Consider the following 17,500-nt stretch of genomic DNA (forward strand, 5'->3'; position numbering starts at 1 on the left):
CTCGGTGTGGCCCCGAGGAAGCCCCAGCCGCTCTAGTAGCCGGTAAGGCTCAATCTATAAATCCTGTCCTTAGTGCACACTTGTAGTTTATGGCCATACCCTTTACTGAAGGTAAAGCAGCCCCGGGTCAGTGCAGCTCCTCAGCAGCCGCACCGCAGCGCTCCCGCTGCAGCTTCCCGCAGGGAAAGGCACAGACCTCTGAGCTTTGCTTTTCTTAAAGCACAACCTTCTTTTTATTCAACGTGACCAAAATACTTGAATATAGTTAGAAATTTTAATTTTTTTTTTCCCTATTAGGCTTTCCCAGACCAGGCCGGGCAGCCCGGCGGTGCAATACTGGTGAGCTGGGGGAGCAGGATGAGGCCAGCAAGTTCAGGGGGTGGTCCCCCCATCCCTCCAGATTTCTGCCGTGCGGTGCCTGTGAGCCCCCCCAGCCTGAGGGGTCCCCCAGAGAAGGCTGAAGACGGGTTATCCTAAAATAACTGCTATAGCTCGGGATCTCACCATCATGCAATGGGCCCTGGCTCCCCCTCCCCACTGGAGAGCCCCTCTGCTCCCCAGGGCCTGGCTCCCACCACAGGGACACCGTGCCCACCGAGCTGTAGCATTTGGGGCTCAGGCTGGTTCCTGCCCAGTTCCCCACAGGGCAGGGGACAGCCTCAGGACAGGAGTGGGCCAGGGACCGGGCTGCGTGGGGCAGGAGTCACCCACAAATAACCTCACATGGCTGAAGAGGGTCTCCTGAGCACCCTTCAGAGAAGCTGAGAGGCCAGAGCTGGTTCTTCTGCAGCTCTCAAAGAGCTGGGGTCGCCTGTGATGTGTTTAACAGCCTCGTCAGCACGCCAAGGCCTGCGTGGGCCGGCTTCTGGCAGCTGAGCGCGGACGGGTCTCCTGGGGGTGTTGTCGGGTCTCTTACATGTTTATCTCTGCTGGTTGCACATCTTAACGGGAGTGGGAGGAAGAGCCTCTGCACAAAGATGCTTTGTCCCCAAGAGGCTGAGCAGCCTCGGAGTCCTTCGCAGGGAGCAACGTGGGGACTGCCTGCTTCAAACCCCTGTGGAGGCGAAGGGTTTGCTGCTCCCATTCACTGCCCGAAGAGGCCAAGGGTGTTTCTGTGTGCCCTGGACCCCTGCGCTGTGGGGAGCAGCAGAGCAGCCACTGACAGCTCCTCTCTGCACTGGGGAGCCCCCCCAGAGCGAAGCACTGGCTTGGGGTATCTTGGCTCTTGCAGCCCCCTGACCTGCCTCCTCCCTCCTCTTCCTCACCAGCCAAGGCTGCAGGCTCCCTGGGGGGGTCCCAGGTGCAGCTCCCATGGGGCTGGATGCCGATGGCCCCCCTGGGCTGTCCTGCCCAGAGGCAGTGCTGGGCAGAGGGAGCACAGTCGGAGCCAGAAAGCTGAGCGAGCCGTGTGTCTGCCCAAGCAGCATCGCCCCCCTCCCCACCCGCAGCCGAGGTCCCTCTGTCACCAGACAGCAGTTTCTGCTGTGGGCTCTCAGAGCCTTCGCTCTCCATCAGCGGATTTTGCTCCCTGCAGGACTAGGGGATTTTTTTTCCAGCTAAGACCCAAATTCCCAGGTTTTGCTTCAGACGTTGCCCACATGCTCCCTGCATCATAGAGGCGGAAGGTCCCTGCAGTCCATCCCTTTTCCATTGATGCCTCCAGGTAAACTTTCCCTGCAGGACCACAAAGCTCTGCGAGGCAGGAAAACACATACGCCGCTCCCAGGTTCAATCCTCCGGTTTGCTTATGCTCTCGGATATCAAAGGGATCAAATGAAGCTCCCAAGAGCTGTTTCTAGTGATTGCTCAGTTATTAATGTTAGCGCATTGCTGGCCGCTGCCGTCCCTGCTCGACAGACATTAAGCCCAGGGAGAGGGACGGGTCAGGGACCCCTCACAGCCCCCGAAGCCACAGCCTGCTGCAATTCCCCGTTTCTCGTTTCTTTGCCAGATGTGTGCGTGCATACAGAGACACACACACGCACATGCAGCTTTTCAGGCTGTTATTCGGAAAGCAAAGACTGACACTTTGCCTTTGGAAAGCTGACAGCAGGATGTATTTGGCCACGGGATACAAGAAACAAAATATTTTCTAATTCTGTGTGCATTTAGGGGCAAACTACCCGTGGCTCATCTCACAGGGTGAGCTTCGCCTGGCAAGGATCACAGGAAGGGAAAAGCGGAAAACACGGGAAGTTCTGGCACAGATGGGACATACCCAATTTCTTGCAGAGCCTGTGAGCTCCCGCATACACACTCCCATAGGAGATTGGGTCTATCAATACCGCCATGACTGAGGTTACAGGGAGAGGAGACAGAGCGGTGAGACTGGTGTGGGGCTGCTGGTGGAGTCCCTAAATGAGCTGGTGGGATGAGGAGTGGGACTGGGGGAGATGGGGGGGTCACTCAGCACATCTATAGCATCCACTGCTGAATTAATGCGTTTGTTACGCACCCCCCCCCATGCCATCTTCTGAGCAGGACTCAGCTGTAGGCTATAGTATTGCAGCATTTTCTGCAAGCTTTTCAGCCAAGAAATGCTCTGATTCAGACTCCAAAAAGTTGCAGCAGGAAGGAGAGACGGACAACGTCCCCAGGCACCCCCGGCTCCAGCGCAGCTCCTGCCTGCGTGGAGAGCAGCACTGCTGAGCCCCTTTGCAGCACCCACCGCTTTGAGCCCTGCCTGGCAGCCGGGAAAATCTCCCTGCCTGTTCATTTCCCACCTCCAGAGCAGGTTTTGGGGCCGGGATGACGTTACACACAAGGCTGGCGGCAGAGGCTGGGGCTGGGCTCGCAGCGGCACGTTTCACGTGTCTTGGCAATCTCAAAGTCACCTCTGCGTGCACAGAGCCCCCGTGCTGAGGCAGGATTTCCTAAGCCCAAATGCAGCACAGCAGACCCCGCTTCGTCGTGCTGCTCGCAGTGCTGCACCCCAGGGGGACCCCTTCAGCCAGGTTTAGGGGGGGATCCTGCACCGCATCAGGGTGCCCCACAGCAGGCTCACCCCGGCTCCCGCTGCCCCGCACAGCACAGACAGGGGGCCGACACGCACTTGCTGCAGGGAGAGAAGCCCAGGCTGGGTGCAGACCTGCTGGGGAGCTGCTTGGTGTGGGCGGGGGCACCCAGTGGAGCTAAATCTGCCCACATCCTGGCCCAATCTTATTGCCTTCCCCCCTTCCCCTTACCTTTGCCCCTTGGTGCTGATGGGTGGTGGCAAGAATGGGGCTGAATTGCTTGAATTTGGCTCTGTGGGCACCAGGGGCTTGCACATGTGCATGCAAAGCAGGGCCAGGACGCAAGTTGGAAGGGGAGAGTGAGGTGCTGTGCCGGGGGGACCCCAGTAGCCCCCATGCAGCAATGCAGACTGGGCTGTGGGGTCCAGACCTCCCATGGGGATCCACCATCCAGAGCCACCATCTCCCAAGGCAGGAGGTAGCAGTTCGGGGAGGCCTGACCTTGCTGCCGCTCGACACTCAGGGTGGCATAAAGGCTGGCTATGCTGAAGAGGAGCTGGGTTTTCCCCAACCTGCCCGCTCCGCTCTCCCATCCATCCCTAATCCCCCCCAAAACGGCATTAACCCAGTGCTGGGAGCGGAGCGGGGCAGAAGCAGTGCCACCGAGCAGACCCACGGCTGCTTGTCCTCCTCCTGTCCTCCGGCTGCACCAAATTCAAGGACTTGGGGAAGGAAAGATGACAGAGGCCCCAAACCTCCCCCATGATTGCTGGATTGATTAAGTATACTGATGAAGACAGCAAGGTTAATACGCATGCCAGTGAATTGTAACACTGTCAGCCTGTTAGCCAGGAGATTTTTCACGTTTCCATCAGCTGGCATCCCGCACAGATTTTCAGGGTGACGTCTTCCCCTCCCGACCTCCCTGCCAGGGAAAGCGAGAGGAAAAGCCTTGGTTTTACCGACTTTTTAACTAAATCTGAGGGAGAGACTTTTTATCCAGAGAAAGCTAATGCAAACTGTTAGAGATTAATAAATGGAAGAGCTGCCTATAGTCTGGTTGGCTCACAGGGAAGAAATTTGTCTCACTTTAGAAAAAGGACCTGAAGGTATGGGGGCCATTGACTCATTCATTGTACTGTTATCTGCCAGGGAGGTTGTGACATCAGAGCAATTAAGACAAACTTTAGTCTAGAAGTTCATGCCTGCAACCTCTATACTTCAAAAGAAGACAAACTATCCCTCCAAGGAAGGAAACAAAGTCTTTTCGAGGCTGCTTCCAAAGTAACATTTCAGATTTGCAGTGGTTCAGGAGGAATTTTTCACTGCATGGGTTTTTTTAAGCTGCTGGTATATAATAAACTACCTGACTTTTTTTTTTTAGCAAAAGTTTATTTCTAACGCAAAAACAAGCAAACAAAAGCCCCAACCTCCTCCCCCACCCAAGTCTCACACACCAACTCTGCCTTTCACGGTCCTCCTCTCTTCTGTGTTTGTTTTTTAATAAACATCTTAACACAAGGACTGATTAAATGTGCATCAGTCTGCTGTGGAAACATACACAGAAATTGCAGGAGTAACAAACACACAGCAGAGACATTGCAATCGTTCTTCTTTCCTTTACAGTAACAGCAAACCTGGGAGCCTTTGCTTGACCCAGCTGCACCCATCATGCAGCAACTCCGATGTAAAAAAATAACTGATCAAGGTAGAGCTGAGAAAGGCAAGACGCTTCCAAGCAAGCCACAAACTGCTGTGATAAGAAGTAAAACCCTGCAGCTTGTTCTCTGGTCATGAGGGCAAGTGGCACAGCACGGCTTGGGCCCCTCTGCGCAGGCTCTCTTCCCCCCACAAGCTTGTGGGACGCTGTGCAAGCCTGTGTCGTGGCCCTCAGCTTCCTCGTGTGGCATGGGCAGAACCTCACACCCTCTGTGCTGCCGCTGTTTGCAAACTCCCTGTGCCCGGGGCTGCTCTCCCTTTGCAGCCAGAGGCCAACAGCCCATCTCGACCACGCACGGCTCTGGGGCTGCCAGCTCTGGCTGGTGCTCACCCAGCGGCACCCCTACTCCCTTGTTTAGGAGAGCGCTGCCCTCTTTCACCTCACGTCCTTCCCCCTCAGCAAAACCTTTCTGCATTTACGGATCAGCCTGCAGTGCCTCAGCGTGGACGCTCTTCGCCACACCAGCGTGCTGTGTTGTCTTTCCTGCGTGGCCCTCCCAGCAAACCCGAGCCACAGCAGCAGGTGCCTGGGAGCGGAGAGAGGCACCACCGGTCATTTGATAGTGTGATGCTGATCTACCTGCCGTGCTTTTACTCTGGTAGGGCAATCCCTCACCTCCTCGCAGGATGGGCAAGTCCCGATACTTCTTTTCTTTTTGTTTGGTTGCTTTTGTTTTACAGTTAAAACCAGCATTTTGTGGATGTCTGCACTCAAAGACAGCCAACAGCTCCTTACGAAATCCTCTGAACACTCAGCATGTCATTCGTACAATAGCAAAAGACTAACAGTTAAAAAATACTCTGAAGCCAGGAAATATACAATACATTCAGTAACAAAAAAAATAGATATAAAATACTTGCTTTAAGGCTGTGTACAGTTTAACTGAAGATAATCTGAGGACATTAAATTGCTGAGCAGCAAAAGAAATGTGGGAAGAAAATTTCTTAATGTGGTGGTGAGGGAAAGGCAGCAACAAATATCCTGAAAGATTTTGTTGATGCTTCTAGAAAATATTTTTAGTAAAATATGATCCAGAAAGACTGAGAGTCCGAAGCGTGGGGCTGGTGCTGCTAGTCCAGGATGAGCTGTTGTCTTGCGCATTGCTGTGAGCCGGTCCAGCTCACTGTGGTCCTTGGGTCGATCGCCGTTCCTCAAGCATCCTGCACACCCACATGGACACAACTTCTGCATTCCCATCATTGTACTGTACGATGAATGGGTGGCCCTGGAAAGCAGGATAGGCAGAATTAGCCAAGATAAACACAACCCTTCCCATGAAAACCCAAAAAGGTTTATTTTTTTTAAGATTTTTTTTAGAAAAAAACACATTGGAACATCCTGTGGTTACAGTCATAAAAATGCAATAAACCAGTGACTCAAACCAGTGAACTTCCTCTTGGATCCATATTATCCACGTACATTGTGCATACAGAGAAGGGAAGGCTGGAGGAACCCAGGCTCTTTACGGAGGCCTTAGCCTAACACTCATTGAAAATACTGATTTTTTTTTTTTTTTTTTTTTTTTTTTTTTTTTTTTTTTTTTTTTTTTTTTTTTTTTTTTTTTTTTTTTTTTTTTTTTTTTTTTTTTTTTTTTTTTTTTTTTTTTTTTTTTTTTTTTTTTTTTTTTTTTTTTTTTTTTTTTTTTTTTTTTTTTTTTTTTTAATGTTCGATTAGCTCATTGTGTTTTGAACCAGCTCCTTTCTAGGATGGCCTGCCAGGCTGTTCAACTACTAAACGATGTGTTGGTAAAAAGATATTCTGACAAGAACACTAATCTACTAGTCTGCTTATAAAGGTCTGTGATCTGTTAATTTTAAAGTTTCTCTCTTTAATAGCCCCCTTGTGCACCTCTTTCACATGTATTAACCTAATACTCTCGTCGTCAAAAGGAAAGCGTAAGGGCAGTCTGTGTTCACAACCTGAACTACCTCGTTTGCGGGGCAGAGACTGAACCATGCCACTTGGCACGTGAAAACACGCAGCTGTATGAATAACACATTCACTTATATTTGTGTGCTTGACTTTTACCAGTAGAAACCTTATGCCTTACCCTGTGTACAGGCATCCCTTAAATGGGTCCCTTAAACGGTCCTACAAATTACCTAGGAAAAATACAATATCCCTGCAAGTGTTAAATTCCTCTTGTTACTTGGTCATCGAGCTCTGTGTGCCTGCAGATGCAGCAGGACCAGGCGACAGGCTCTGCAGCACTCACAGCATCCATAAGGAGAGGCATTTGTTCATGCACATACGTGCTAGTACATGTCACTTGGAGTGATCAGTTGATATAGAAAGGAAAATATCACCTAAGTATAACTGAAACAGGTCTTCATGAGAAGCTACTATGGGAATTAAGTATGATGGAAAGAGGGATAACTATAAAATATTCTCCGCCATGAACTGTACAGCTACTGCAGACACTGGAAGACTGTGTCTTAGACACCTCGGAAAAATCAGAGCAGCATCTCAGGATGAAACAAAAATATGGCCTGCAATTTCAGCAGCCAGCTTAGGCAGCTCATGTCTCAATCTGGCCACATTCCTAGAGATGGGAACATGCCATCTTCAGATGAATCTCAAATGAAGTATAAAAATCCACAGGAAACCGAGTACCGCAATTACATAAATGACTGAAAGAAAGCAATCGCCAGGAGAAACCATCACAGATGATGAAAACCTCTACTCCAAATCACTCAAAAGCAGCTCAGTTTTTGCAACACTAAACTTCATAGCTCTTGCAAACAATGCCTGAAAGTAATCAGAGTAGATCTGCTGGGGAGCCTTTGGGGAGGGTGACGTACATGTGGGAATTACCGGCGCGCGCAGCCCGACACCAGCCGCAGCGGTGAATGATGGCAATCGGCACACGGAGAGCAAGCGCAGGTCTGACACGGGGCCCAGGAAGCCTGGTGGTCGGCTGTGTTAGGATGGCACCGAATGGAACAATGAAGCAGCACCGGGCTAAATAGAGCACAATAAATCCTCACAGCATCAGCTCAAAGCAATAAAATACTCTGCAGGGCCAGGGCCAGCAAATGCAGGAGCCACAGGAATAAAATATGCCATTATCTACAAGAATTATGGACGAAGCGTGAGATGCTGTTGCTTCAACTCTTTGGGATGGCTGGAATCTCAGCTAAAACTTTTTAGGGAGAAGTCTGAGATGTGGAGAGCCCTTCTTCAGATCTTACAGTTGCTTTCCCAGTTAACCTCATAGAGGAAAGATGGAAGGAATACTCTGGTAGAGTGACTTAGCTGAGCGAAAGGTCCACCACCAGGAGAACATGACACACTGACTATGCCATGAAGAGTTACAAATGTCTCAAGTGTTTTATTTTGCCACACTGGCTTTAGGTGCCCTGAAAGCTGCCTAACAGCCCTGAGTTTCTTTGCAGCACGGGCTCCAGCCAGCCACAACCCCAGGACTTGGCAGAATGGCAGCTTTCCCCTCTGTGCATGCATCTGTGGGATGCTGGCTGCACCTCCACAGGCTTCTGGCAAAGGCAATGCAAGGAAGGGGCAATGTAAGAGGCATCGTGACCCGAGCCTGCGCACACGGAGCATCCTCCACCTCAGCAACTTCCTGGCACCCAACATCTCAGCTTGAAAAGGGTCCTGGTCCAGCAGCAGGAAAGACGCTGCCGCTCTGCTGCCTGGATTAGCAGAGGTGCCGATCAGCTCTGCCACCTTGTGTTTTAAGCTCAGAGAAGAAAACCAACACACAGCAATCTCCATGCCAGTGGGGTCCCCAAACGCGCAGCTACAGGTCCCTGTAGCCCACAGAGCTAGCACATTACTTGGTCTTTATTTCCTCTCACATTGCAATCCCTGCTGTACTCTCCTGGTAGGCAAAACTGCAAATGTGGCTCCTTCACCATGAAGATGGAGGAACATCATAGTAAGAGGCAAGACAGAGCTAATAAACACATAAAAGTGAACTCATCAATAGTTGTTGGGAGCCAGTTCTCATTTCCATTCATCTCAAAGGACTAATTCCCACAATTAAACTAGTGAGAGTTGAGGTGGTACAGCCCACAGACTTGAGACAAGAGGTGTATTAAGAGGAAAGGATAAAATTAAAAAAAGGTGAGGGAGAGACCCAGAAAGTGGGAAAAAAAGGAGAAGCAAGTTTGTCTGTAAGCAAATAAAGAGGTGGGAGGTGGTAGGAGACACAGCTGCACCAGTCAAGACATTTAGCGGCTTGATCTCTCAGCTATGAAACAGATCTTCCTTTGGAACTACTTAAATGAAACTTTTCCCCATCCATTCAGAGTGTAAGATGGGGAATTATGCTCTGAACCACACTACAAGCACAGCCAGAGGCTGGTGGAGAGAAAATGATTTAAACAACTGTACCCCAGTCACCTCACAACAAACCTTACTGCTGATCATCAGTGAGTACATGAATAATTTCAACAGCTGCTGGCGTAACTGCGGGAGCAAACCCCATGATGTCAAAAGGTCTGTTACGATCTGCTAGTGCAAGAACTACACCATAGGCAGAGCACGGTGCTGGTGACTGGGTGTGCAAGATGCACTAGGACTGGTCATACCCAACACGTGTTTCCACTCTAGCATTCATTCATTGCCCCGCAATGTCTACCGCAGCAACAGTTGGTATTTCAGCCTGGACAGGGAGAAGCTGCACTCATGGGTTTCCTCTCCAGTATCAGCCTGACCTGGTCATGCCGGTGGCCTCCACTCCTTGGATTTCTTTATTTACCGGGTGCACATAACAGACAGCCTTTGGGAATGCCTTACATTCACACTGCAGGCTCTAACCCGATGGCTGCTCTGCTTTTTCCCCCCAAGGAAAGCTTCAGCCTGCTCAGTCTGTAACTCAAATTTGAAATAAGGGAAAAAAAACCCATGCCAAAAGTCTACAGAATCTAAAAGACACCACAGTGACTAGGGTGAAGCTACAACAGAAACGGCACAGTCGCAGTCTGAGGAAAGCTCATGAGTTTTTCTATGTAAAACTCCTTCTGTGTGAAAGCCCACACACGCGGGGGTGTGCACATCCCACAGAAAACAACCACCGAGATGCCAAAGTCTGGAGACACAAGATCACCTGACTCCTGCAAACTGGAGGCTGCAGCTCGACTCTCGTGTGATTACAGGTTTCCAAAGCAAAGTCAGTTCAAAGAACTTGCTTTCCCCTTCTCCGATTTGTCAGTGCTTCCCACCAGGCTTGAGCTGCAAGCCCTTAATTTTATCTCCAGGCCTTTGAAATTGTGGGCAGCTGCTACCTGCCATTGCAATCCACCTTTCCCAGTTTGCTCTTCGTAACTGCTACAGAAATAGATGTTTTCCCCCCATATTCAATTTTTTGAAGCAAGTTGCCTCCTTTCAGCCATTCTTAGCTCTAGACAGTACCTCTGAATATGTTCTTCTTGGTGGACCAGAGTCCATTTGAGAACTTTGAGGATGGCAGCAGGAAGTTCAGTGCTACCAAGAGAAGATGGATGATGTTAAAATGATGCATTTCAGTACACAGATGCTTGCGGCACTGAGCATACGGACAATGTCTTTTTCCTTCCAACACCTGGCTATTAGAAATCTTTAGCTTTGGTCTTGAATGTCTAACATCAGGAATAACACTAAAGAAAGACTGCTCCCTCTTTTTTTTAACCTTCTACTCCAGATATCCCATGTACATTTGGGTTTCGCTGTTTTACTAAACAAATTCAACCTGAAATATTCCTGGTTCTACTTGATTCCTACCTATGAAAACAATTCGGGAGAGGGCATGATCGGGAACCCAGAGGCAGGAGTCCTGGAGTTTATTCCCAAGCTGCCACATACTTTCCAGCATGACCTTCACAAAGGTGCTTAATCTCCTTCATCCTCGTGGTTAAAAGGGAATAAATGATTCCGCTCTCTTACGAGAGTGCTGTGAGAATCAGTGCAAGTGTGTTTTGCCCAGCACTTCGATATTTTTGGGTGCAAAAGGTGGAAGAGTAAGGTTCAGAATATTTTTTCAGTTGGAAGGGACCTACAATGATCACCTATTCCAACTGCAAGGTAAATGCTTATTATAAGCAAGATAGCCTAGAAGTAACTGTTTTAGCTCTTAAACAAAACAACAGTCAAGGACACTAGTGAGAACTAGGGAAAAACAATCAAGAGCCCACAGACAAGGAAGAGCAGATGCATTGGGGCAATTAAAAAACAGCTATTAAAGCCAGTTCGCTTCTCCCATGAATCTCCTTTACGATGGAGAGACCCCCTGCAGAGGAAGACATCTCACACCCAGTATATCCTTGCATTTAAGCTACTCACAACATGCAAAGGGAAATTGCAGGCTATGCAAGGTTGAAAATGTCAGCTAGCCATGCTGTTCACCCTATTTGCTTTGTTTTGTGAGGTTATTCCATTGAAGCCTGGGGTTTCACACACTCACTTTTCTCCCTAGGAGTAAGTTTAACTTGAAACCGCTGTTTAGATTTTCCTTGATTTTAGACTATATTGCTCTAGGGGGGATTTTTCTCAGGCTGAAGGGGTGTTTTTACCAGAAGCTGTTTTTCAGAATCCAGTGGTTGGATTTGTTTGTTTGTTTGTTTGTTAATAGGGAATGGGAAAACAAAGATTTCCACCAAAGCTAAGACTACAGTGTCAGTGGGACCTGTCTTTGCAAATTTTGGTGGACAGCCCATGGCATGTTCAGGTCAGGCACCGAAAGCAAGGAGGTCACAAGAAGCACAAGGATGTACAATGTCCATGGACGGCCTGCACTGAAGTCTATGCCAAAAGCACTTTGCTGCTTCTAATACCTGGCCTCGCTAGACCACACCTCGCTCAGCAGCATCTTGCCTACTGCAGTCACGCCTGCAGCTGCAATAAAAACATACATCAAAGAGCAATACAGAATTGTGGACAATGCATGAGTCCATCAAACTTGCCCTTGGCCTGCTTACAGCAACACTTGAAGTGAAAATGCAGTACAAACTATGTGAGAGGGACCTGCAGTTGGCCTAGCATCCAAAAATGTCTCAGGGAAAACATTTAAGATTTCCTCCAAAGTCTCCAACCACCGTGTTTGCACCAGCAGCAGTCTCCTCTGCTCTTAGCAACTTCTTCACAAAGTCACCCTGATGGGTTCTCCGCATTTTGCCACTATTCAGCACCTAGTCCCCCATTCCCCCCTTTTCAAGCATCCAGAGTACTGCAACTGTTAATTCCTGCAGTCCAAAACACGCACATCTCAGAAAGCAGTGCCTTCAACTGGAGATATCTTTGGAAGGGAGAGTGGAGAGAAGGGGCATGGAGATTAGACAGGGAAGGAGGAAGGAAGGAACAAGGGAAAAAAAGCCAGGTAAAAATCAAAACTGCTAAAGGAGAAATGCAGCTGCACCCTCCAGGTCTAGTGCATGCCCAAGGCTGCAGGATGGGGCTGGGATAAACTGTCACCTCAAGAAAGAAAAAAATGAGTCACAACAGCTCGGACACTATTAATAAATTCTGGTCACTGAGTGTCTCAGCCACAAATAAAAGTCCCAGCCCTGACTTAAACAGCGAGCAATATGTTCTAAAGCAAACACAAGCAACCTGCTGTACTTAAATATTCCCATATAGAGTTATTTTGCTTTGCAAAAACTGAAGCAAGTTAAACGTGTGAAAGCTTGAAATGCATTTTCTGTTGCAGCAGCTGGTTTCTCACTGCCCTGGTGAGATGACACTCTCCACTTGGTGTGGCGTGCATACCTTTTTTGCAGCATCCATCTATCCGTCCATCCTTTTTTTTTGATGTGAGGAAGTTAACTGGCTTCCAGCACAGATCAGTCCTGCACTCACATCCCCCTGGGCAGCAGCAGAGTCGGGGCGCTGAGCGGTACTCAGCTCTCCCGCTCCAACAGCACGTTAACGTCAGCAGAGAGCACAGCTCTTTTACACTGGTACCTACGTCCACTGTGAATTGGCAAATGAGAGATTGATATTAAACCTTCCTTAGTAAAATCACTGTAATGGAGACTCTGCTCATGCCCTACCAGTGATGGTTCAGCCAACATTTGAGTCTCAGTAAGATGCAAGAGCTCACCACAACACTGACAGGGGTAATCACGGAGGGAAGCATGACACCAAGGAAAGAGATGCTCATGAGAGGAGCCCGAAGGTATCACGGGACGTCCCCACGACAGAGCTGATCCCAGCCCCGTGCATTTTGTGTTTGCTCAGACTTCTACGCATGTTTATTACAAAGCAGTAACTACCTCTTTGCCAGTTCTTAAATACTGAGCCTTAAAAATACCTGGCAGTCAGTATGTCCAGCAGACCCAAGCAGCATAAAATACATTGAAAAGCCACCACCAAACAGCTCTCCGTGCCTGCCTTACCCCGGCCGGGGGTCTGGCTCGGTAGGACACAGCGATTTCTGCAGCCGAGGAGAAGCGGCCGCCGGCAAGTGCACAGCAGCTTGGAGCCGAAAAGGTCAGGCAGGACGGGGCCAGGGATAGCCCCAGAGTGAGTGTCAGCCAGCCTAATTTTGTGTGTCAACTCCGAAAATTAGATAAACAATGACAAACCAGGCTTTTTAAATGAACTTGTCTCATCTCGTTCTCTTGATAAAGGGTACATTTCTCAAGTTGCAGTGTCCCACCAGACAGGTTAACTCTTTCTAAGGGGAGCGCCTCGCAGAGGGTGATGTAAATGATTTAAATATCTGACATGAAATTAAAAGGGCAGTGCCCCCCTGGACACACAGCCCTGGTAATTCAAACTCATTGCTCACAAACCATCAATCATTTAGCCCAGTCAATTAAATTGCCATTATTCAAGGGTAAAAGTTCCGTAATTTTACCTACCCTTAAAATTCAGCAATTTGCTTTCATGGCCTTCTCCTTCAGCCTGAGGAATCTTTGTTTCTGATATTAACCCACCCAGAGCTTATTGCAACAGACTTTATATCGCATCCTTGGCAGGACTGCAGACACATGGGCCTTTTCCAGCACCAAGTGCCCACATGCAGCTCTGCTCCGGATCTGCTCGCCGGCATTGCTGGTAGGAGCAAGGGTGAACTGTCCAGGGGAGATGAAAGTCCCCCTGGGACACAGCCCTAACACAAGGCCTGTGCATCACCCACAGCTCCAAATCTGGGCTACCTGAATCCTTTCAGATATTTAGTCTAATGCATACATAACATTTTACACTACCTCTCATACACAAGTCCAGGGAAGACCAAAGCTTCACAAGAGTCTATCCCATAAATAGGTTCCTCTGCCACTGACTATAAAACGCTTGTGTTTGAATAGCACCAAAGAGTTTTATACCAACGCTGAGGCTCCTAATCACTGCCAAAGGACAGGCAGACAATAATAACATCCCTTAAGCAATGCTTCTGCGATTTCAGAGGACTTTCCAGGCACAAAACAAGTGAGTGTTTATTGTGAGACTGGTTTAAAGGGCCCATGAAATAGGCAGCTACTGACCTTAGCCAGGATGGTGACAAAATACATTCCCAACATGAAATACCGGTCAGTCACCAATTTCCTTGTAGATCTGCAAAAATTACAAGGCGGTGTTTCCTGGGGCAGAGGACGTGAGGGGGACGGGGAGGACACAGACAGGAACCTTAATCCCAAATGGTGCTCAATGATATTGCTCTTTTTTTAACAGTGCAATCAGATCTAACCCACATCATCATCTCCTTATATTTTTTTCACCAGGGCAGTGAGAGGTTAATTGGGGAGGGCAGCATGACCTGCTCCCAGCTCTCCTGGGGAACGTGCCAGGGTCAGTGCTGGCACACTGCATTGCCCTGGTGGGAAGTGCCCAGGGGCACCTGAGCCTACAGACCAGCATGGAGAGCCACATCACTGCAGGAGGACCTGAAAGTTAAGGGGAGGAACCTGGGAGCACCATCCTGCATCTAAAGGGTGGCTGTGGCCTGAGCAGCAGATTGCACAGGGAGATGAGCTGCGCCATGGCCTTCCTGCTCATGCCGCAGCCAGGCTGGAGGGGCTCTGCTTACTGCCAGGATCACAGCCAGGTGCCCTGACGGCACCACCTCAGCACCTCCTACTGCTTTGGTGGCTGCAAAAGCAGCAGTGAGTTCCTGGGACACTGCCCTCTCTTCCTCTTTTCTCCTCCACAGCAAGAAGAGCCGAGCCCTGACTTTCAATCCTGCACGGCCAAGGCCAGCGCCCGCTGTGCCATTCAGGTACCATGTGCCCTGCTGCTCACAAGGTCTGGTGGAGCACTACCGCTGCTCCAACGCTGCGGGCAGGAGAACCGAGAGAGCCAACACAGGCTACGGCCACTGCCACAAACACTTGGGGGCTGCCTGTCGACACCCTGAAAGCCCGTCTTCCCTGCAAAGACAGACGTTAATGTAAACCCTATGAATACAGAGGAGGAAGGAGGGACAGCATTAGAGGGACCAAGGTCTTACGTTAACGACTACATGACTCCCAAACATAACCACAACACCTAGCAAATTAGAAATGACAATAAAAGACCTCATGCTTACGCAAGGTACATTAGGAAATAAGCAGCATTGCTGTTCATTGCAACAGTGCCATCCTTTTAATGTTCTCTTTTACAGGAATCCTCCCAGACCGTGCAGTTAAAGGACTGTGCTCATTTATTACGAAGAAGCACAGACGAATTATGCATTTCATCTAAAAATTTGAATTCAGCATAACAAAAACCATAATAAAAAGATCCCAACTGTTGCAGACAGACTATCAAGATGATGGCAGTGCCCTTAGACAGCATTTCAAATACAGTTTATTAGCGTGTGATATGAAAAGGGTATTTTTATTGCATGATATAATGCAATGGGACCTTGGGCGCTCTGCAGAAGGACCTTGCACTCAGAAGTGTAATGAACCCATAGTCCAAAAAACATTATACTGTACATTAACCTATCATTAATGGCACATTAGGGCTAGGGGCATTGCACGCTTGCTGGTCAGGGCTCCATCAGGACAGTATGGAGGAAACCACAGTCTTCACAGGCTTAAAACAAATAGAGAAAATAAATATTACTGATGGCTACAGGCTGCTTTAAGGGAAGCTCACTCTCCACTTAACATGCAATTTTGATGCCATTTTTTAAAGGGGCGGGGGGAGAAGACAATGCAGCAGTTTATAAGGCAATATTAGAAATGGCATGTCATTGCTTTGCAGCACTGAATGTCTCCGTGGTGCATCAGATGCATCAACACAGAGCTTTTCCTGCACAAAACATGGCACCTCTGGGCACTGGGGCACCTTTTAAGAATAAAATGAAAACTGGAAACCCGCTCCCCTTCCCTGCCATTCCCTAATCCCCAACGACACTGGTAAGGCTTCTCTGGCAGTAGGAGTTGAGACGTAGGAAGAGCATCCTCTGACCCAGCTCTGCACAGCCCCATCGCTGCCCGCAGGACACCTGGGACCTGTCTGCTTGCATCTGCACCCATTTCCACCCCACGCCACCACCTCTGAGAGCTATTTGGCAGAACTCCAGCCTGTGTCTACAGCAACTCAGTGCAAAACATGACCAAATCACAACACTTGTTATGCTCCTGAATCAGCTGGGATGTTCCATGCCTTCCTCCACCAGAGGTGCCCTCTTTGTTCAAAGGCAAGCTTGATCAGATGGCCACAGTGCAAACGTTAAATCAGAAAAGCCTGGCTGGCAACTCATCCCTAGCTGGCTGAAGGAGCACAAGCCCTGCAATTTTGGAAAATAAGAACTTGGCTGTAAAACAGCGCACCACAGTTATCATCCCAGCTAGTTCTCCGACTGCTACCGATGCGTCTATGCTATTTACAGCTCTTGTAACTAACTGAGGGCACATACTTGAGAGGAAATTCTTGCCCATTCACATGTTTAATGGGAACACAAGTCAAACCTCCAAAAGAACAAATACAAACCCCAGCTCCGGAGCTGGACTATCTTCCCAGGACACCTGGAGACATGAAGTGCTTGAGTAACCCAAAATACCCCAGACTGACCCTGTATCCCCCTCTAATGACCTCAGCACGTATAAGATTTCATCACTCTACCACTGCCTCCAGTAGTGGAGGATTTTACATCTAAAGCTCCTGCCTCCAAGGACAAGCCAAACTAAATGCTGTTCTAATTATCTGTGCTAGCTATCCACAAGGCCGATTTCTGCTCCCACAGCCAGGAATAGCAGCGAGGAATCCTCAGGCCAATACTCTATTGCCGACTCCCAAAACATTCTTAATTCACAGGCATAGAAGGTGTCAGAGTCCTCCTCAGGGCTGCTCCATGCAGCAGGCTTCTCTCCATCACTTGCTTCTAAGGCTTGAGTGGGGTAAAAAAATCTGAAGGCTTCAGACACTCACACTGATCCATGGAGACACAGAATATATACATGGGTGAAGAGAGCTTGCAAGACACTATTTAAGTATGATCTGGCTGTTGCATCTCGTTTTACTTTTGCAATTTTAGGATGTGTTTTGACCATGGGAGGTAACCCTTTAAAGAAAAGGGTGAGCGCCTGAAGTACTTGAAACAGCAGTGACTGGGAAGCTTTGCATGCGTGTCTAGAAAGCATGCCCCCAGTGTCCCAAAGCTCCAGCAAGGTCAACCCTTGCTTTGAGAGGCACTCTCCTCCAGAAATGAAGCCTTCTTGTCTCTCCCATGCAGCACCTGCAGTGATGGGACCGCATATGTCAAATCACAGCAAGTTTAGCCAAAGTACCAGCTTTTCCTATGTACTTGTATGGCTGTGTTTGATCTGGGACCAAGTGTTTACTGGCCCAGTTCTCTCTCCCAGTTCCTATTCTCAGAATAGCGACTATTCAGGGCAAGAACTGCCTCTCGCTGTGCTTGGTAAGGAATTCAGCATCCCTGAGAGCCTGTTCTCGGCTG

The 17,500-nt window shown here is 48.9% G+C and overlaps 1 protein-coding gene across 1 annotated transcript in view; it reads right to left on the bottom strand.

The window, feature by feature from the left end:
* Positions 1 to 4,343: 4,343 nt before the first annotated feature.
* The window catches only part of MAP2K5 (mitogen-activated protein kinase kinase 5), a 138,448-nt gene continuing 125,291 nt past the window's right edge, over positions 4,344 to 17,500 (bottom strand). The window contains exon 21 of the mRNA XM_009280409.2: positions 4,344 to 5,899. Within this exon, the coding sequence (XP_009278684.1) occupies positions 5,795 to 5,899 (105 nt within the window). The 3' untranslated portion in view covers positions 4,344 to 5,794. The remainder of the gene's footprint in view (positions 5,900 to 17,500) is intronic.

This window comes from Aptenodytes forsteri, unplaced genomic scaffold (assembly GCF_000699145.1).
Source record: "Aptenodytes forsteri isolate BGI_AS27 unplaced genomic scaffold, ASM69914v1 Scaffold83, whole genome shotgun sequence".
Classification (NCBI taxonomy): Eukaryota; Metazoa; Chordata; class Aves; order Sphenisciformes; family Spheniscidae; genus Aptenodytes; species Aptenodytes forsteri.